Consider the following 22,518-nt stretch of genomic DNA (forward strand, 5'->3'; position numbering starts at 1 on the left):
TGGATAGTGTGTTGCAGGGAAATTGGGACAAATACTTTTTATGTTTTAATTATCATAAAATTAAAATGCATTCTTGGCCCGTCAGAATTATGCAATAGAAAGAAAGGTAGCTAAGCACTGAAGAAGACAAAAGGTGAAAATGCCAACTGTGGACCTGGAAATTAATTTTGAAGTGCTGCTGTGCTGTTGGGTAAAAGACTCCTAGAAATGAAAATCTCTCCTTTTTTTCTTTTTCTTCTTATAAGTGCCCTTAGGGTAAGTCTCACTATCATGCATCAATCTTAATAAAACTGTATGTCAGAAATAGTAGATATCTGTTGTGATGAATAAAGACTGAAGTTACTCATCTTGCCTCTGTGTTACAAGGTAGAAAAACAGACTAGTAGGCTTTCAAACAGCTTTGAGTAAGAGATGTTATCCATTTGATTAATGCTTAATTTTTAAAACAGAAAATCACTTTGTACCTAAGTCTGGATCCAGGTTGATGGTGCAGATGGACTTAAATGTTCAGATATACTAACAATTTTGTCAGTGCTATAAATAGATACCCAGTTAAAGAGATGTCCTTGATTTACTGAATTGAATAGAGAAATTCCCATGGACTCCATTGAAAATTGAAATATGATCGGTGATTGCCTCTAGAATTACAATCTATCACCCTTTTCTCTGACTTAATATTCTCGTCTTTATTTAATCTTTTTTTATTTTTTTTTCCCCAGGGTAATACCACCACAACAGCAAAGCACATGTAGGGTAGGAGTTGTTACCAACAGAGGAGAGAACAAATCTGGGGGGAGGCAGGCAGTTGCCTGAGGTCTGTTAAGGAGCAATGTGAACTCAGTTTTCCTTTCTTCCTTTTTTTTTTTTTTTTTTTTTTTTTTTCCCCACCTCCTCTGGTGACTTGCCTACTCTCTCCCCTCCCCAAATCAGACAGGCGACTTGGTGGTTGGCACTAGAGCCCATCCAAGAGCTACAAAAGTGGTGTAAGCTGGCAATTGTTCTTGCCAGTAACAACCCGTTCAGTTGTTGTAGGCCAGGGAAGGCATGATGGGAAATAAAGAAATGAAATGAAGTAACCAATGGATTTCCCACAATGTAGAGTGAAGAGCTTGAAGCATGCGAGTTTTTCTCATGATGTTTTGTGGAGCTGCAGCCAAATCAAGTCTCTGTGTTTGAATTTCAAGATGGGTACTTATAATGCAAGAGAAAGAGAGAAACAGTCCATTTCACTGCCTTTGGGCTATGTTGCATTAAAAACATCTTTCATCCCTGAGCAGTACAGCTCCAGCCACAACATCCAGGGATGCTATCTTGTTTTGGCTTGTGACAATCCCAAATGGCAGTTAAAATGCAAAAATAAATAAATAATAGAGATTGTAGAGGAAAGGATAGCAGAAAATAGTGTTACTTCATAGATTAAAATAATCCAAAAATGTCATGGAAGTTTTAAAACTGCAGTTATTTAGGAAAGGTTGCAGAAGCTAAATGACCGTGTATGTATAAAACGTAGCATGCATTGGTGACCCTAGTAAGAATTGAATTTTAAGTACCTTAGGTCTTATAATTTTATCTTTAAGAGCATGTCATTTTGGCTTTGTGGGTGGGAAAATTGCCCAAGAGAGACTTTACCTTTTAATAGAAGAGGTGGATATCTTATTGCAGAACAAGCACTTGGTCATAGGAGAATTCCATTAATAGCATTGACTGCTTTTTTAAGTTTCATCTCATGATCTTCCAAGATCATTTTCTAAAATGAACAAATTTCATTTTGTATTCTTCACAAATTTTGGAACTGTTCAAAAGAAATTTATAGGAAGTTCAACTTAAGAAACAAAATATGGCTCCCAAAACCACATACATTTCAATTCTTCTTTCTAACCTGTTCTGGTATATAAATGCCATGCAATCCGTTTACGTTTTTCTTTGGAATTTAATTATTTATATTAAATATTTTGTCTTAATGTATGCTGCAGAAGAGACAAACGGGACAGCAAGTTCATTCAAAGTATTGCAAAGCATGCTTCCTGATATTAATGCATATTACCATTAAGAAAAATACACACACTTAGATATACTTTTTAAATATGGATTGTATGCTATGTCTCTGACATTTTTTCAGACAGGCGTAACATACAGTCTAGTGCAATAATTAAATGTTGTGCGTTAATCTTCATTCCTCCCATTTTTACTATATTGATACCATTACCTTGTGGAATAGTGTTTTCAGTGCATAAAATAAGTCATAGACTGTTAAAATGTACAGTGCTAAATGTTGTTAAGTTTTACAATCTTTTAAATTCTAAATTTGTGGTTTTTTTTCACTACTAAAATCATTTTAGTCTATGTTTCAGACAACGTAGCTGGTATCTCTGAATGGAAGGTAATCTTCTTTAGAGAAAATGGATGGCACAATTTAAAAGTTGTGGCATTGAAAATTTAAAAAAGTGGTTAGTAACTAAAGTATATTGAGCAATAAAACTTAAATAACTTATATAAAACTTCATAATTTAAAATTATTTAAATAAAACACAATGTACTTTTGCAAAGCTTTTTGTTTGTTTTAGATCTACTCAAAATCTCTTATCCTATAAAACTTTCCCTATAAAAGTGGACTTTTTTTTTTTAATTTAAGTGAGGTCTTTCAATTCAAATGGCGTGTCTAGCTGTAAGAGGTTAGATTTCATAGGACTTTTTTCTTCTTTTCATTTTACACATCTGGGAATGAGTCAGATCAGCGCATTTGTTTAAGTATCCTGTTTCCTACCTTGTACTACTTACAGCATTTTGCAGGCTTTTTGCTATTTCCCTGTTTGTTGTCTGGAGAGTAACCTGTATATTATGTTAAAATTTTCTTTAGATTAAATAAAGGCTAAGTTTGGTGCTCTCACAATCAAAACAGGCTATTTCATATATTAAAAAGTCACCTCACAGATTTACCGAGGTTAGTATCAACGTCAGAAATCACTGAGGGCTCATTTTGTGTAATTATAATGTAAGTAACTAAACGGCAGAAAAAACAGCTTTCTGTAAATGTTCCAGTTTAATATTCCTTCGCAGAAATGTTTAGGCTACATGAGATAATTGTGGTTGTTTTTTTTCTGTAATATTTACTGTGGAGAATTTAAGGGACAACTTAATGAAAAATACTTTGTTGTTGCAGATGAGCTTTTCTGAATATAAAATTCAGGAAATTCAAGATTGTGGTTCCCACAGCAACCATGGCTTGTTTCTTGGCTTCTATTTAGGGTTTAGAATTACTGGGATAAATGCTGTTCCCAGTTCCCTTGACTTTTCCCATGTTGATATGAAAGCTGAGATGAGAACTTGGCTCAGGATTTATGGGTAACTTTTTGGTCTGAATAGTTTCTATTTGCAATTTGTCCAAGATATAATTGCGTGGGAATAATTATTCCATCTTTTTATCGTTAAAATATTTTTTTCAAAACTAACCATTTTCCAGCATTCAGTAGAAGTTATACGGTCCAATATTGTACAGGCATTATCCTTCATTTCACTCCTCTGAGTGTGTATGGTAAGCCTTGTCATGATCTTTTCGATAGAGAATGTGAAGGGAAATTCAATGTCTGAAAAACAATCCTCCTTCCAATAGAGGATATAGAGTGACTCGAAGACTTAACTACAGTCCATCTGTCTTGCCTGTGGTTATGATGCAGAAGGAAATCTGACTTGTAATAGTGGGTCTTAATAAGCTTTGATGAAGGTCCTCAGTCATGTACTACTATGATGGAGTATGCAAATACTTTTATAAACACTTTCGTTGAGTCATTAAAAAGAAATCCACTGCAGAAGAAGAGTACTTTGTTCATGGTGTCAACTATCTTCTACAACCTCTGGGTACACCTCTTAAGTTTTCAGTGCAATACCTTAATATGCAAATTTTCAAATACTGTATTTAATGATGAGCAGCATGTGCATAGCAGGAGCTAGCATTTTGATAGCTTCTGTAATTTAAAAACACACAATAACGTTTCCATATATACAGGATGCACCTGCCAATTTAATAACATATTTTGAGTCTTGACAGTTATGACTCAAGCACCAAAGCAGCTGAATATTTGCATTGTGATTGTTGTATGTTTTTGGTCAGTTGTTTTTTGTTTGGTTGGTTTTAACTACTGTGAAGGATGTTGTTGGATTTTTTGATTTAAATGGCAGTAGAGAAGAATTTTCAGTAGGATTTCTACTAAGAAGAAAGTCAATTCTAGTTTAAGACAATCAGTTCAAATAAAAAGCTTTTGCAGGAAAGACTAGAATATAAGTTATTGAAAAGTTAACACTTCAGAAGTGTATTCTGCTGCAGATATAACTTTACTGTCAGTTTCTTTCCACGATAACCTAAAATGAGCCCACTATTTTCTTCTGTTTTTCCTTCAGATGTAGGAAAAGACAAAGACACATACACAGATGATTCAGAGCATGGGAATTATGATGTTCGTACAGATCAGTCATTGCTCATTCAAAACAAGCTTGCCAGACAGAAAACAGAACCTCGGACTAAATCATCTTTAAAGGTAATGGACAGAAAACTTTATTAAATTGTATCAATTGCCACAGTATGCTTAAATATTTTTTAAAATATGATTTTTAATGGGCTGGTTAAGCTAAAGTTTAAATTAATAGACATCTCACAGTAAGAAATGTAGGAGGCTCCTGTATTACCATTTGACCTATAGAAGTAGTGAATAGAATTCTCTGTAGCAAAAATGACCAACGTTTTGTAGGATCAAAGGATCTGATGATTTGCATTGGCTCATTTAAATGACAGTAGTTTTTTTAAAAAATTAAGATGTAGAACATTTACGACATAGGACTCCAGAATGGAGTGAAAAAATCATGTCAGCTGGGATGCCTCAAGAAATAAGTAGAGTTTAGAAAAACCATTACGTGTTGCAGATGATCAGTCAAAAGTGATCTGAAGTGTGTAGGGTTTTCATTCTAAGCAAAATCCACAAGGTAGGTAGAAACATGGAAGACAAAATTCACTTGCTTATAGGAAAGTGTAGGAATAATCTCAGGAACTTCAACTAAATAACTGAAAAAATCTCTCCAGATAAAACTGACAAGTTATCTCACCTAGTAATTAGTTAATCATAGTATTCATCACAATGCATTTTCTACAACACTTCATCCTTTCTAATGCCAAAGAATTATGATTGATTTTCAGCTCAAAGCAGATTTTTGTTGTTGTTGTGGACTGGGAGACCCTTAATTCTCTTTTCTATCAAGCATAATTTCTCGTAAACATAAGACATGATCTGTTCTCAAAAAGTTCTGAATTATTTCTTTCTTCAAGCACTAGTGATTTCAATTTTCAAATAGTGGAATCTACAGTACAGTTTTTACCAGCAATTCTATGTTTTTTGCTATATAAAAAAAATCAGTAATACTGTGCTATGGATCTACAACTGCCTCAGTTACTTAAGGAGTCTGTTTTTCATCGACTGTACCCTTCAGCAGGACATTCATTACACAGTTCTGGCATCCATTATGCTTGTGGTACTTCATGATTCTATCACTGAATGCATGCTTCATGAAGAGTCTTTTAATCATTGTAAAGCTTGTTTTCTCAGTCATGTTGTATTATCATTTCTACAGGATTCTCTAAGACAGGTTGATGTGATCTCTGAGACCACATTTTATGGGATGCTTTGGAAAAAAAGGTTTTTTGTTGTTTTTGTTTTAATTATAATAGCTATCTAATAATCACTTAGGTTGGTTTACAGATAATGGTATTTACAGTTTGGAAACTTAGGACCTGAAAATGAAGCTTCAGTAAAGACAGAGAAGGTTTATATTTTAATCTGAACTACAGAAATGAGAACGTGTTGTGTTGACAGATTTTTCTTTGGTTTTGGAAGGCTAGATGAGTTAAGACAAAGAGCTTTTCTTTTATTTTTTAACAAAATCTTATTTGGTTTTGTAATTACTTAAACAAAGCCTTCTATGTTAAATGTGAGATAAAAGAGAAAAAAATGCAGAATTTTCAGGATTTAAAGTATGTTATTGACAATTAAATATTTTGCATAACAGGTAAGACTGATTTAAAAAAGAAAAGGCTTAGCTGGCAGATACTGTCCGTCTGTCTGTCTAGTAACAGACTTTTCAACAGACCCTTCATTCTGCTAACACAAGATAACTCCTCTATTTTCATGTAAAATATAAAACGATCACTTACTGTGTGATCCCCAAGAAATGCATTTAGGACTGATACAAAGTTTATAGGCAACCAGTAAGTTAACTTTCTTTCAAACTTTAAAGGGTACCCTTGTATTTGTATGAAGTTTAAACAAAAATACAGTTTTTATGTCTCAGTCTTTGTACTTCCTGACCCTAAATCCAAATCAGCTGAAGCCACGTCTGGCTTATAACCTCAACAGCAACTTTTATCACAGCAATTTCTTAGGAAGCTTCCTTTGGCTTTTCTATTGTTTTTGTAAATGAGGCAGCCAAGCAAGATTCTCCTGTTTACTGTTTGCCTGCCTCCACAGGAAAAAGGCATGGGAGATTTTGATTAGTCATAGAGTAGAAGAGAAGTTTACTAGTCTTTCTTTGGAATGTTGCGCAAGTCCTGTCAGTTAGTGGAAGATCTTTCTCTAAACCGATACAAGACTAGCAAAAGAAGTCATCTGTTTCCTTTTGAGATGGTTGAAAGTTACACTGGAAAGCAGGGACGAAAGCTTTACAGCTGGTAAGTACCCATATATTTGGAGAATTAACTGATTTATCATTATATTAACAAAAAAAGAAAGTTTTCTTAGTCTTACCAAAAAATGAAGATCAGAAATACTGCCTTGATAGGGTGTACAAGGATAAAAGCTCATTATTCTCTGCTTATTTATTATTCTAATTTAGGCTTGTTTTAGAAGGTTTTTATTTTTTTTAAACTCCCGAGAGTTTCAGGGACAAATAACTAAGAACAGCTATTTGCAATCAATGCTTGATGCTATTATTTATCTCAATGATAAGCTACCTGAATATTTCAAAAATAACAAACTTGTCCTGCTGGCACAATGAAAGTCAATATGCATTTATATATTTTTTAAGCTGTCTAGTGTTTCAGATTGCATATATGATGTGCACTCTCCATAAATCTAATTTGCATCACTGCAGTTTTAAATCTTTAGAAACATTGGATAATTTAGATATAGCACCTGGATGCCAATAGTCATCTTGATAGTCATCTACTTTACTCATTTCCTTTGTTATGATGTATAACTCAGAATCCCCTTTAATGTGAGAGGGTGAGATCAGTACAGAATCCACATATTTCATATTGACAAACTGAAAAGTGTTAAGATCCACTAAAAACTATCTTCATTAGCTATCTCTGCTGTCTTCTCAGCACCAACTGCTACTGAGATTGTATAGGAAGTACGACTTCATGTATGTGATTGTCACAAGATCTCATGCAGAAGGGTGATGCCAGCAGGTGGCGGCTGAGCAGGAAATGGAAGTAGTATCTGCTATTGCAAGTGAAATGTAGGGAGCAAGCAGGTCCCTAATGGTAAAGCTGATATTTGAAATGTTCTACCTTAATGAAGAAAGGAAAATTAGCTAAACACATTTTATCACTTAAATGGGAAGCAACATACACCTAATGAAGTAGTGAGGTCAATAGCAGTGAATTCTTTCTGTACCAATGACTGTAATATGTAGAGCAGTGAGAGGAATATGTGAGATATTTTCCAATATTTATCACTATGGGTTCAAGAACTGCAAAGAAATGTACCTCTACGGTAGCCTAGTTTACTGCTCTTTGTAGTATCCACTGATAACTGCTATAATACTGCATGTCCAAACCAGCTTTGTATTGGATAGGATCTGACACAAGTTCTCTTTCAGTCTCTGGAAATGTTATGTGACTTCTAATAAACTTTAAATAAGACCTTAAATAAGCAGTTGCCTAAAACATGGAGAATTTTTTCCATTTAGCAGAACATAATGCTGAAAATTCAATACAATTTCAGCAAAACTCAGTATGTTCAGTGTAGATTATTACAGTCATTATTAAAAGTTAAAACTACCAGTGAAAACCTTAAATATATTTTTTATGCTTTTTATTGGATTCTTTTGGACTCTGAACATATCCATTACATTTTTCTGCAAAACAAATATTTACTTTTCAAAGTTTTATGTAGGTGGTCTTGAAAATTTGAATAAATCAAATGTAATATCTGTAGAATAAGTATATTCTTCAATCCTATTTTTTCTTTTCCATTCTTTTGCAAGAATTATCTTCTGTTTTCATTTTCTTCATGTGTAAGTGCATGTGATTGAATTGCAGTTTCTTAAACTCAATTTGTGCTATGTGTTCTAATCCTGTCCATTTATCACTAAATTCATCTACATTATTTCACTCAGAATCTTGCTCTTATGTTTAGTGGGTGCCAGGCATGCATGCTCAAAGAGAAGGTTTGGCAATAAAGTTGTTTTAGTGTATAAATAAGAACAAGATGTTGTCAGCTAACAATGTCCTGGAAAGGAGAATAGGAAAGGGAGTGTAATAGATAAGGAGTAGACTGTTAATGCAGTTTAATAACAGAAAAGTAAATAAAGTTTAAAAGGAATGATAACAGATAAAATCATTATCCCAGAATAGAATGACATGGTCAAGTGCAACACAAGTTAACTTCATGTTTATGCTTCCAGTGCATGGTTTTCATCTGCTGTGAGGTTTGATTTAAAAAGAAATAATAATAATAATAATAATATTCAGGAAATGAAGGGAAAGTAGTAAGAAATTCACAGTGAAGATGAAATCCTATGAAAGAAAAAAAGTTTAATTTAAGAATGAAAGTTTAAAAAAAAAATACAATAGAAAATGTTCAGTGATCGTGTCACTTCCTGTTTAGGTCTTCCTATTAGACCTAAAGAGCAAATAGAGGTTATTTGAATATTTTAAATGAAAAGCCTACTCCTGTCCAAGCATCTTCCATTGCCACTTCCCCCTATAGTAATAACGAGCAGACTTTCAATGTTTTGCAGTAAATCCCATAAACCTGAAACTAAAATATATGTATTTTTCATACTTACATCCTAAGTCTAAATAAAATGAAAAGGGGAGAAAAAAAAAAAAAAAAAAAAAAAAGGTAACAACTAGTTGTATAGTTTATTCCTAAACATTAAACTACAGTTTTATTTTCGGGAGATAAGATATTTCTTCCTCTCAGCTCAGAGAATAGCCTGAGTTCTGCACAGTATAATGTGGTATATGCAGAAATACATTAGCATGGGTAATTATGGCAGCATTGATATATGTCACATTAACCAAGCTATGTTGTCTCTGATGCCCAAGATAGTCTGGATAACTCTGCGAGTACAAATAGGTCCCCAGTATTCTGTTCTAGTTTCTTATGGTTATTCAAAAAAGCAGGGCTGGGGGGAGAGCAATATACATGTAAAATCAATTATTCTGTACTTTTGGAATTAGGTAATGGAAAGGATAAACATAAAAATCTACTTTAGTTTATCCATTCCCAAACTCTTTAAGCACAAGATGATTACTAGCTTAGCCATATCCTTAGAAAAATTCTCAAAAAGCGCATTTTGGATTACTCTTAAGTAGAACATGATTTTAAAAATGTTAAAAATGAGTCTAGTACTATTTTATTTAAGTGCACTGCTGTAGCCTAAAATATTTTTTAAATGTTTTCACTACTAGTTCCATGTAACTTAAGAAGTCTGTTATCTTGTTGGAGTTACAGGTTTGATTTTAATTATCTTGAAATAAAGTAAGCTGTAATTTGGAATCTCACTTTCGTTTATGGAAATCAGCCTGCTGTAATTAGCATTGGTAACATATTTGTTTCCAGAAAATACTTAAAGCTGAATTGAGTCATAAAATCTGAATGTAGACACAAACCATTGAAATAATATCCTTAGGCATTAAAATTCCTTACGATGTTCATGGTATCAGTATTAGGGAGAATTAGTAATAAAAATAAGAGGGGTGGTTTTCATGAACCAGCTAATAATCTCTTTACTTAGTAACATTTAATGAACAGGAGTAAATGGTATTGATAGAAAAATTTCCCGTATTTCTGGTAGAATAACCATTCTATTTACAGGTCGAATGGGAAAGACGTTCATTTAGATCTTGCAATTTTAGGTGGTTATATCACCTAAGAAGTTCACATAGCACATTTCTGCCCTAGTTCCTCAAATTGTTTCCATGACTATATCAATCTCATACATGATTTAATAGTCCTGAACTCATCCATTATTATCTTTGAAGCGTCTCTTCAAAATCAAGAGATAAAGAGATCCAAAAAACTGTTTCTCTCTGCCTCACCTTTGACTACCAGTGTGTTTTAATTGTTGTTCTTCTCTCATTGCTCCATTCCAAGCAGATTCTCTCTGCAAGCACACAAAGTGCTTTTAAATGCTGTAGGATGTTATACACAGCCCTATTTAGGCTGTAAGACTCCATGCCAATAAGCTTTATGGTGATGTTTATAATAGAGTTTAGGGTGTCATCAGTAGGTCAATGAACATGTTGTTGCTTCCATGAGGAAGCAAAAACATTTCAAGGTCTATTTAGGTTTCTTTAAGTGTTCTTCACATGCTTTTTGGTTCTACAGCTTCTGGCAAAGTGGTGCTATTATGGAGTGGTGATGCTCGGTGGGGTATTATGTTTGTGCTCTTTATTATATATAGAAGGCATTGATATACTACTTAGAAAATCTTGAAATAGATTACTGTCAATTAAGTTTCTACAATGATGTCTGCTATTTGAAGATAAATTTGAAAGGTCTATTAAAAATGAGAACTATTCACTTGTAAACTAATTTACTTATATCTAATGAATACTTACACATTTGCTTATATGCTGGAGGCTAATAATCTATATTCACAGAGTAACTGCTAACACCTTAGCACAAAATATTTTACCAGATTTTTTATATTGTTTGGATGGGGGTGGTTTGTTGTTGTTTTTGTTTATTATCATATAATAGGATGTTAGAAGGGTAAATTGTACCTCAAGTGAACTTCTCAAACCCAGACACTTGAAGTTTGACCTCAAACTTGGTATAGATGCTAGACAAACGTATGAATACTGTGCTGCAGAATTGAAGAGAGGAATACCTTTAACCTAAAGCATGAAAATTAGTTTACCTGAATTATATTCTATTCCTACTGTGATGCCACCAATTGTCTGTGAATGATACTGGACAAATTCTTTACTTTCTCTTTAGCCTTGCTGACTTGCATGGAAATATGGTCAATTGATTTCCACAGCCCTCTTGTATGTGGGAGTTCTGTTTCTGCTCCTTCAACTGATACTATGCGTTATCTAGACATGGTTTAAGTGACCTTGACAGCTAACAGACTATCTGCAGGGAAATGTTAATATTAAAGAAGGTAAAGCTGTGAACTTGGAAACAGAAACGTGTAAGTTCCACCTTACCTAGTGTCTTACCAAAGCCCAAGGGGTAGTAGGAACTGGCCAAGCAAGAGAACCATTTGCTGCTTTTCGATCTATGCTAATGTTTGTAATTTTGCATGCATTAGAGTGTCAGTAAAGAAACTGTATTAAGAATATTTAAGAGGTTTGTTGTTTTCTTTTTTTATTTTGAAGAGGTAATACACAAAAGATTAATTCTACAGACTATATAATTAAAACTTTATTTAATTTATGTAGTCATCTTTATCATTTGAAATACAGATTTGTTTTGTACATCAGAAATGTGAATTGTACATACGTTATAAAATGACATCATAAAACATTGTGACTTATGAAAGGGAAAAAAAAAATGAGCCACACTGTTTACCAGAATCAAACCAAATTTAAAAGTTTTTTATATTCTTCTCTCACATGTCTTCTTTGAAGTTACCTATATTTTTATTGTCTTTGCTAAATACCATGCACTACGTTACCAGAGAGACTGTCTGGATTCAGCGCTTCCACTTCCAGTAGCAGCATCACTCTTTCTGTTGTTGCATTCTTCCTTTCCCTTCCCTTCTTATAGTTTCCCTGGTGAATTTGGGGGAAGCAAAGGCATTTGAATAAGTCTCTTTTTAATATGGTAAATTTATCAAAGTTATTATTCCCCAGCGCACTTAGCTGTTAGAATTCACCAGCTGTCTTAGGAAGGAAATTAATTATGTTCAAACCTTATAATAAAGACATCTTGAAGAGAGAAATTTAGTAAATTTCAGCTGTAAGAGAAGAATTTGGGGCTCAGCTGTCTGCAGCCATCTATATTTTGTATCACAGGTTCTACTTTCCTGGTATGTTTATTTTCCTTTACATAATTTTACAAATTTAAATCCAAATTACATCACTTATGTGGAAGGAAGTTGAACTTCATTTCTACTAGAGGCAAAATAAACAATGTTCTGTGGAGTCTTAATTTTTGTGTGCTGTATCGGTCAGCACTAACATAACTGAATGCTACCATTGTTGATCGTGGCTGGGAAATGATATTCTTGTATGTTCTTATAAATGTGAAACTTCCTCAGGTTCTTTTTAGAAAGTAAATTACAGTCCTTTAAGTCAGAAATTGAAACACAGACTGTTCTCTGCCTGAGCTACACCCCAATGTAAAAGTTGTTTCTTGCTATTTGGGTGCCTTGGGTCAGAATAACCTGTTCTGGGCAGAGTCCAAGACACTTTGTGCATGCTGCCAGACTAGCACTTGCCCTGTGCTTTTGTCTGTGTGTTATTTATGACTATTGATTTTGAAGTTGGTAGGCAAAACTACGTCTGAAATATATTTTAACGCAACTTAGAAGTGTTAGAATACTTGTCAGCCTCTGTGCTAATGTGTACATGTGTATAAAGTAAGAGAAATTGTACTTATTTTCATTACCATTGTTGGCAAATTTCAGGAACCTATGAAGCAAATCTTAAAATATAATTACTAAAGGTCTACTTTTCAGCTCCTCATCTAGCCTTCATATATTTGATTATGTAAATGAAAACTATATGTAAAATTGAAAAGCTAGTCAATTTCTTCACGACAGACCTGATTTACCGCATGTTTTAAGTTAGAATAAATGAATTTACTGAGAAACACCTGGCATCTAGTAATAGGGCTTTTCCTAGGTTAAGTTCACAGTTAGGTACTTTGATGTTTTGCCTGAATAAAAATTTTGTAACTGTTCAAACTAGAGTCAGTTATGATTGAATTTAGGGAAATGTTAGGATGATGAACCCAATACGTGGAAGTAAAGCTTCAGTTGGGGATTTCCATGTACCTGGTTAGTTGTTGCTGTACTATTTCATTGTATAAATGAACGCAAAGAAAATTTGAGTCCTCAAATGGGTGTTAATTAATCCCTTAGAATAATGAACATAAGAATACAAACTGCAATGGGCTGTTTCTAAAATCAGTCAAATGAGTACTGATTGAACTTGCAAACTTAAGAAAATGAAACTTAAATGAAGAGGTTCCTTTTTTGTCATGAAAGGAAATTTTATAAGAGGTTAGTCTTTTGCCTTGGCTTGAATGCTTTTAGTGTGGTTCAACATTAAAAGCTGACTTTAGGTTACAATATAGGCAATATTTAATATTTTTTATATTTAATATGTTGTTCAGTTTTAAATATTATAAAATACTATTATAATATGTAGCATATGCATAAAGTGTTATTTGTATATTTGTAAAAAAAAAAAATATATATTTTTCCTGTGATCATATTTTATGTTATTAGATTGTGTCTGAGTGTAGGTAATTGTGAGGTTTGTTAATGAAGTCTGTTGTAAGAGGAGGACTGCACATGTTTAGCCAAAGTGTAGTGGTTGCTTTGAAACAGAGTGATTTTTCATTTAAGTAAGGTATGTTAAGAGTGCAGTTAATTTTAGATGGGTATTTGAGTCAATTTGTTTCATTAACAGCATTAAAGTGTGTGGTGGTTTTACTCGGGTGGGCAGCTGAATTCCACAATGGCTGCTCTCTAACTCCCACTACTCAAAGAGGAAGGGAGAGAAAATACGACAAAAAGAGCTCAAGGTTTGAGATGAGGACAGGGAGATTACTCAACAATTATTGTAACAGGCAAAACAGACTCAGAGAAGGGAGACAGGCAGCAAATCTTAAAATTACTAACAAGCTAGAGAAGCAAGAAACAAAGAAAAAAAAAAATACCTTCACCCTATCCACCCTCTTACACCTCCTCCCCCCAAGTGGCATGGGTGAAGAGGGATAGTGGTTAGTCTACAGCACTTCCGTCTCCACCACTCCTTCTCAGTCCTCATCCCCTGTGCCACAGGTTCTCTCCCACGGGATGCTGTCCTTTCCAAACTGATCTGGTGTGGGATTCCCACAGGCAGCAGCTCTTCAAGATCTGCTCCAGATATGGGTCTGTACCACAGGGTCCATCCTCCAGGAGCAAACTGCTCCAGCACGGGTCCCCCACAGGCAGCAGTTCCCCCCAGACCCCTGCTCCTGCGTGGGCTCCTCTCCACAGGCTGCAGCTCTGGCCCGGGGCCTGCTCCTGCAGGGGTTCTCCACAGGCCACAGCCTCCATCGATGCAGGTCCATCTGCTCCACCGTGGTCTCCTCCATGGGCTGCAGCGTGGAACCGTGCTCCACCGTGGTGCTCCATGGGCTGCAGGTGTACAGCCTGCTTCACCATGCTCCTCGCCACAGGGGACTTCTGCTCCAGAGCCTGGAGCACTTCTCCCGCTCCTTCTTCACTTGGTACCTGCAAGGCTGTTTGTGAGGCAGTGTTTTTTTTTGTTGTTGTTGTTTGTTTGTTTTCCTTTCCTTTTCTTAAATATGCTCTCACAGAGGCACAAACAACATCACTTATTGGCTTGTCTCTGGTCAGTAGCGGGGCCCTTACCTAACATGGGGCAGCTTCTAGATTCTTCTCACAGAAGCCACCCTTATGGCCCTCTGCTGCCCAAACCTTGCCACATAAACCCACTACACAGTAATGATAAAACACTACATGTTTTAAGAAACCACATATATTTGTAGGATTATGGCCATGAAGCAGTAATTTAAGTTATTTTCACCCAGGTTCAGAACAAAGAAAACAAGAAGGCTCTCCCAGAAGTGACCTGTGGAAATCCTTTGAAAGGCGCTCTGGAAACTGTATGATTACATGGATTCAGGGGTAGCTGGACAATGTTATGTAAGATAAATTCCATAGGATATTACCAGATACATAGAAAGAGAAGCTAAAATTAGCTGAATATCGGGGTAGAAATAGAAGGAAATATCACTTTTCCTAGTACATGCTCTCCCCTAGACAGGTTTCTTTCTGTAACTTTTATTTGTAACCAGATTAGAGATAACACTTCATAATGGTTTGAACGTACTTCAGACATTGTGGTTTTGCTGCTGCACAGCTCAAGTTGTAAAAATTTGAACAAGTCAAGTGGAGAAAAAAGACAGTGTACCAATATATTACAATGCAGCATAATTTTCAGTCATTTTAAAAATTTGTTAGTGGTTTTCCTGTTAATGAAATACACCGAACCTGAAGCCTACCATACCATGTCATTTGCTCTTAAATGCTTCTGTAATTTTGCTTCCTGTTTTTGGAAGGCTTCCATCTTGCTGTTCTAGAATATTTGTTGCTATGTATCAGGTGAAAAGTTGGCAGAAGTTTAATCTACAGAGCAGAATGGTATACTGAAATCAGTGGAATTGAAATATTTTTAATTGCTGTAAGTGGTGCTATTTAAATTAATTGGGGAGTGAAAGAGCCTGTAAAACAGCTATTCCCTGTCTGTAAGGATGCCTTTGCTTATTAATTATAACCTGAAAAATAGTGTCTTGAAAAATCCCATCATGTTGGCTAAATCCAAGGAAATTCTACTTGTACCAGATTTGGATGGAAACGCAAACTCTCTTTATTTCATAACTTTGACAAATATTTACGTTGTATTTTGTTTGACTTTTTTTTTTTTTGGTGACAGAAAGATGCTTTTTTTCTATGTTAAATCAATCAACTTGTTTCCTGCCTCATTTAAATGGTGAAATTCATTGAATGAGGTCAGTATTTTTGAATTGTACATTTCTGGACTTCAAAGCAATATGTCATGCTGTGTGTAATAAAGATTGAAACAATATTTAAAAAAAAGAAAAAAAAAAAAGAAAGAAAAAAGAGAAAAAAAGGCAAATAATGAAGAAAACCAAAGAATTATGGAATATCTGTAGTGGATAAGCCTCAGTTAATATTTCACGCTGGTGCAAACCTCTGTCTTATAAACAAGTTTACAGTTTTGTGAGGAAATGCTTCACAGCCTAGATATTCTTTAAAGTTCTCAAGTTTAAAGATTTTTGAAGAACAAGGTGAAGGTAAAACTTTGAGCTTGCAAGATGAACTGTATGGCAAGGTACCAAAAGGAATATTAATTAAAAAAGCAGGTGGATACTGTTTCTGGAAAACTAAGATGGAAGACGATTAGAGAGAAATATGAACATTGGTCTGTTTGTTTTCAAATAAACTTTCTAGGTGAAAATCTTGAAAACAAATGAGGTGGGTAAGGACTTTGTACAAAATATTTCTTTCAATGCTTTTCTTTTCCACTGTGCTTAGTAAAGGGTAAAAGAATGAATCTCAGAACTATTGGCCTAAACCAACAGTTAAATAATAATTGTGCTATTGCCCATTATACCAAAAGACTGATTCACTGCACTAGGTGTAGTTAGTGGATAATATACTTTGACTGGTACATTTAATTGAAATTACTGCTCCCTATTCTCCTTACACACTATGGAGCTCCTGCAGATCAACCCAAGAAGCATCTATTCACCAGATCAATTATTTTACTGACACAGGTATTCCTCCTAGCATAGGTGGAGAGTGTTGCTCAAGAATTACACTGACGTGCAACTACCCAAGTGCACTGAAGTAGCACTGAAATCCTGAAATCAATGTAGTTTGGGTTCACTGCACGATTGTGATAAATGGCTGCGCTATTGCACATTTCATCTGTGCATCTGTAAGAACAAGATCCTGTGAAAGCGGTTTGAGATGAACTGATGGAAAATTTCTTTCTACTGACAGTGCAGATCATTATTTATCGAATGCTGCCCCCAAAGATTTCTGTTCAGTGCAGATGAACCCGAGGGCATATTTGCATGCTGATGTTGATCTGCAGAATGAAACAATAGTTCTTAATTAACTTTGTCCTTGCAGTAATGTGAGTGGTTTGTTTTTTTTTTTTTTCAAGACAGAAGAAAAGCATGTGTTTCAGAACTGAGGGGGGAAAAAAAAAGGCTAAAAATTATCATCTGAAAGAAAAGTAGAAGGGTCTTACAAAAGAAGTTAAATTGAATTTGCAGAATGTCTGTACAGAAACTGCATCAGCAGAAACTGTAAGAAATATTCCAGGTCTCCCCCGTGGGGAAATTTTGAGCAGACTTTTCGTATGTGATTTTGCTTCATTCGCAGACCAAAAAAAGCCGATTCTAGTCTGCTTTTGTGATTTACTTACACTTCATTGCTGAAGAGCAACTTCTATCCCAAAGAAGCATACTTTGTACGCTTTTCAAAGCGGTCAAGTCATTGCAAAGAGGAGTGGTAGATGGAGGATGTAACAGGTAGAAGGAGTAATGAGAGATTATTTGCAAGCAGCAAGGAAAATGTAACAATGAGCACTTTTGGCACTAATGCTGGTACCCTTTGAAGAATATAGGAGCAAGTTGAAGACAACAGAGTGAGGCCATGTGATTGGTCTGAGTCATTAAAAAGATGGGTGTCATTAAGACAATGTGTAGTTAGACCTGTCAGTGATGCCAGTAAAGAGCAGGCCAGAGAATACGACAAATTCAGACTGTAAAAGCCCAGAAAGCTGGGCAAAACTAGGAAAATCCAACAACCCTGCTTTATCGTTGAATTTTGTCTTCCAGGGGCAGAATGGTATAGAAACAGGATTTCTGCATTACAGATGATGTCATGTTATTTTTGGCATTTCTTTTTTTAAATAGAAAGAGTAAGAGATGAGAATGAGTGGGCCTGTGTACAAGGATTGTGCTACTCCAGTCATAATTTCAAATGCAAATTGTAGTGTAAGTTTTAAAACATCTTCCAATTTACTTTGAAGTTTGCACTTTTCTAAATAAGATATCAATGTTTTATCATGTCAGATGTCTATAGAATGGTTATAAAAAGGGGTGGGAGGATAAAAACCTTTCCTCCTTTTTTTATGTGTTTTTGCTTGTATTTTTGTTTATTTTTTTATATTAAAAGAATTAGTGACAGCAAAGCTTCAGGCAAGTTGGACAAAGTTTGGGCTTCTAAATCTCATTTTGTTTTTACATTAATAAAATACATAAGCAGGTATGCTTAGAGAAGGTAACAGATGATAACTTTTCAAAACAAACCATAAAAGCATCTGGAAAAGAAAGATGATGCCATCACCAGCTGCTGAGGAGAAAAAGAAGTTTAATTGTACTTAAACTGAAGCTTAATGTATTTAAATAATGATCCCAGAGGTGTGATAATGCAATTTTGTAATGACGGGTGGTCTGAGAAGGATATTTCTTTGGTTTTGTCTTTGGGAGGGGGAAAAAAAAATCTTCTTCAAAAATTTCAGATTTTGCAGACAGAGATTTTCAGAAACACTAAATTTGTAAAGTTAGCTGTGAGGTATGTGGGAGTATAGAAAAAAAAATCAGAAACAAAAAAGCTGGTATCCAGTATTTGTACTGCTGATATCACACACTAGCATATGGTTCTGTTTATCAAAGCAGCATGTTATCGTTGGATATAACTCCGAGTTTTATTAATTTCATATCAAACAATCCAAATACAGTGAATTTTTGTGACTAACATCCTATTTGCTAAAAGATAATGCGCTATGGATAGATGTCTGGTCGTGCACGTGTGTGTGACACATCTTTCTTAAAACTACCATTGTGTTCTGGACGGTTTTTGTTAAAATGAGTTTGCATTCTCCAGAACTCAACAACTATTTCTCAGTTTACTTTTTCAAATTTCAAACTCTTCATAGAATGACACCAGTTGATATAGTCACTGTCTATTCTGATTCATGCAAAAACAATGTAAAAATAGCTTTGAGCAGCAACATGTAAAGCAGGGTTTTCCATATCGAGGTCAGAGAATCCCTTGTGTTTACAAGCATGGTGGGAAGGAACTAGACGAGATTTAAGCATTGCTAACATGGCATTAAAAAGAACTTCAACTGCAATATCCAAGAAAACATTCACATCAATCGTGTTTCTCTTCTAATTTGTTGAAACTTGGTTTAATTTATTTGCCTTTAAATTTTATTAATTCCAACTGGAAAGTAAGTATTAACAGGAGCTCACATCTATGCATACTATACAGTAAATGTTTTTTGGGGGGTGCAAAGTTGAAGGTAATGGCTAGATTATGATTGTTATGGAGTCATTTTAGTTTGTTTTATTCTAATTGGTTGGAAATCCTGGACTAACAATGCATAATAGCTGTCTGTTCTTGTGACTTGTTCTTTATATAGTCATCTTGTAGTTATGTGGACATTTCCATGCTTTAGGAAGTGCTGTGTTGCAGGGAATTCATGACGGTTCTGTTCATCTTTATGAATGACGTGTCTACCATATTTTTATCTTATCCAGACCGATGCCATGGCGTCGTCAGGTCTCTTCTTCAAAGATGGAAAAAAGCGCATTGATTATATCTTGGTCTACAAAAAGTCAAGTCTGCAGGTAGAGAAAAGAAGCACGTTTGAGAAGAATTTGAGAGCAGAAGGGCTGATGTTAGAACGAGAGGTGAGTTTTGTAGCTTATGTGGTATAAAGCTATTTATTTAGATGCATTATTAAGTATTTAAAATACTGTCTTACTTGATTGAATGTATAAAATTCCTGGTGTCTTACAAGTCTTTGTGGTCAGGCTGGTCCCTCTGTTTAATGCTATTATACTAACAGTTGTTTGATAGCATGTTTAACATGTTAACCTGCTCCTGCATGTTTATATGCATATGTGCACATGCACCCACCCAGAATAGAATCAGTTTTAAATAGGAGCAGGTTTAGTGCAGTATTGAGGGAAACTTCCAGTTCCTGACACCTACAAAACAGAAGAAGCTTCAGTAACCCATATTGTTACTTTAATATATAACCTCTGTCTTTCAGCAGGATGCATGGTATTAAATCTCTCTGTATTTTTAAAGGGCTAAAGATGTCAAACTAATCCATCCCTCGTTTGTGTGTCCTAATCTGCATTGTGCTCTTTGAGCTAGAATAGTTTCAATTTAAGTGCTACTGTCCAGGCTTCTAAATTTTCCAGAATACACTTAAAAACAAATAGAATAATAATAATAAATAAATAGCCTGTTATTCTGATTGTATTAAGAAGAAAAAACCTATTTTGTGCCCAGTTTCAATACTATCCCCCTTTTTCTTTAAATGATGAAACTCCTAAAGACTAAGAACTTCAGGTATTAGTAGGGAAATAATTTTTTTGTTGTTGTTGCTATAAGGGAAGAATTTTGTCATCTTAATTCTGATCTATAACAATTTATTTTCCCCAAATTCCAAGTTAATGTATCATTAGGCTCCTAATACATTTGCTGATATTACAGAGATTAACATTTGGTTTTGTGTGCTCACAGTCAAACTTCAAATGAATGTTCTCTGCTTTGTCAGAGAATTATGTTATTTTGTTTTGCTATTTGTGTCGGCTTCCATTTTCTTTTTTCATTCTTTCTGTGTCTTAGTTTGAGTGCTGCTCTGTGTTGCACTTCGGTGTGGATATTCAGGAATTTTCATTTCCCTACTGTGAAATGTGAAAAAACATTTCAAAGCGTTAAGTTGTTGCTGTTGTGGTTGGGATATCGGTAATGAAAGAATTAATATAAAAATGAAGGAAAACAAAGTCAGGAAAACAGCCTTGGAATTCTGCTGTTTCATGAATTACTTAAAAAGCAGACGTGTATTTGCTCTATCCTGAAATAAGCTCCTATACTTCACGTGTCTTTTATCCCGTTTTATTCTGCTCTTCAGCTCAGCAGAATTACCTTGCATGTTCTGTATTGAAGTAATGAGGTTTTAACTGTTGGAAGTCCTTGCAAGTACTGGCTGACAATAAAGCGTGTTAAATATTCATAAATAACTGACCTGATGGTATTGTTAAATTTATTTTTAAGGTTTTAAAAAATGATTGGAGTCTAATAGAAAAAAAAAATAAATAAATATTGGGATGTTTACTGAAATTAGAACAATGCCAGCTGGAATCAATTCACAAGCACTGACCTTTCAGACAAAATATGCCTTTATGAGATAGTAATTTTACATATCAGGTTATTTAAATTTTTACAATATTATTTTTCCACATCTTTTGCAAAAAAATTAAACCCTAGAAGCAATATTTTAGAACTATGACATGACATTATGTCACTAATAAGCATAATTTTGAACATTTAAAATTGTATTAACTCTTCAGTTGAATTTTCTTTTATCTTTACTTACCAAACCATGTGTTACTTAAGTTTTTGGGTGGCTTTAATCAGACTCACCTCTACCAAAATATTTACATATAAAAATGCATAGAATCATAGAGTATCCTGAGTGGGAAGGGACCCACAAGGATCACTGAGTCAAGCTCCTGGGTCCCCAAAGTACCACCCAAAAAATCAGATCATGGGTCTGAGAGCGCTGTCCAAACACTTAAGGAAATATAGCTGGGAGAGGAGATTAAAATTGAAATATTGATTAAGAAAGAAAAATTTAAGAAATTGTAATGCTGAAATTCTTGTTTTGTGTTTATATAAATACATTACATAAAACATTTGCATAGAATATTACTTGTAATTTTATGGAAGTTCTCAGTTCTTACAGAGATGACATTTATAAGTTGATAGAAGGCATCACAGTTACTTCACTGTTCCTGGATTTTCCATTTAGGCCAAGTGGGACCTGCAGACTTCTCTCAGCTGTTCTTGTGGCTCTTACATTCTTCTTGAATGGGACACACATTAAATGGTCATGAAATGGCTCATCAAAAATGATTTTTGAGGGGATGTTTATTTATTCCGTGTCAAAATGCTGCATAAAGCCTTTCCCTACTTCTGTTGTGTTTATAAGCAAAGATCTGTCCTATGGGTTCCTTTTTGACAGTTTCTAGGTTATTCGTATTACAAGATTTGTGGAGGGATTTTTATCAATTTTCCTTTGTTCGGGTCAGAGCACTTAAAGTATTTTCAGATCTGTGCAGCAGCTTCATGCAGGAAAGCAGAATTTGCCCCTGAAGAATGCTTTTAGAAACTTGAATGCCGTGTGGTTTTGAATTATTAATATGTGTTTATTTGTTACCTCTTTTTGCAGCCAGCTGTTACAAACAGTGATATCATGTTTGTTAAAATTCACTGTCCATGGGAGACTTTGTGCAAATATGCAGAAAGAATGAACATCAGGATGCCTTTCAGGTATTGTGGAAACCATTATAAGGAACTTGTAATTTAGTACTTAAAATATTACAACTTTGTTACTTACCTTAAGTCTAAAATTCAATCCACTCGCTGCACTGTGGTCAGGCATGTTTATATTTTAATTTAGTGAGATGAAAAGGAAAGAGGAGAGTAGAAACAAAA

At 34.6% G+C, this 22,518-nt stretch overlaps 1 protein-coding gene across 8 annotated transcripts in view; it reads left to right on the forward strand.

Moving 5' to 3' along the window:
- Positions 1-22,518, forward strand: part of ANO3 (anoctamin 3) — a 247,467-nt gene that overhangs the window by 162,452 nt on the left and 62,497 nt on the right. For 7 of the 8 annotated variants that reach the window (XM_038180718.2, XM_038180723.2, XM_038180726.2 and 4 more), the window contains 3 exons: positions 4,396-4,532; positions 19,545-19,697; positions 22,253-22,353. In XM_038180718.2, coding sequence (XP_038036646.1) covers positions 4,396-4,532; positions 19,545-19,697; positions 22,253-22,353 — 391 coding nt within the window. Of the gene's footprint in view, positions 1-4,395; positions 4,533-6,572; positions 6,710-19,544; positions 19,698-22,252; positions 22,354-22,518 lie in introns of those variants that run through there. The other variant, XM_038180729.2, reaches the window with a different exon arrangement.

The sequence above is a fragment of the Anas platyrhynchos genome, chromosome 5 (genome assembly GCF_047663525.1).
Source record: "Anas platyrhynchos isolate ZD024472 breed Pekin duck chromosome 5, IASCAAS_PekinDuck_T2T, whole genome shotgun sequence".
Lineage (NCBI taxonomy): Eukaryota > Metazoa > Chordata > Aves > Anseriformes > Anatidae > Anas > Anas platyrhynchos.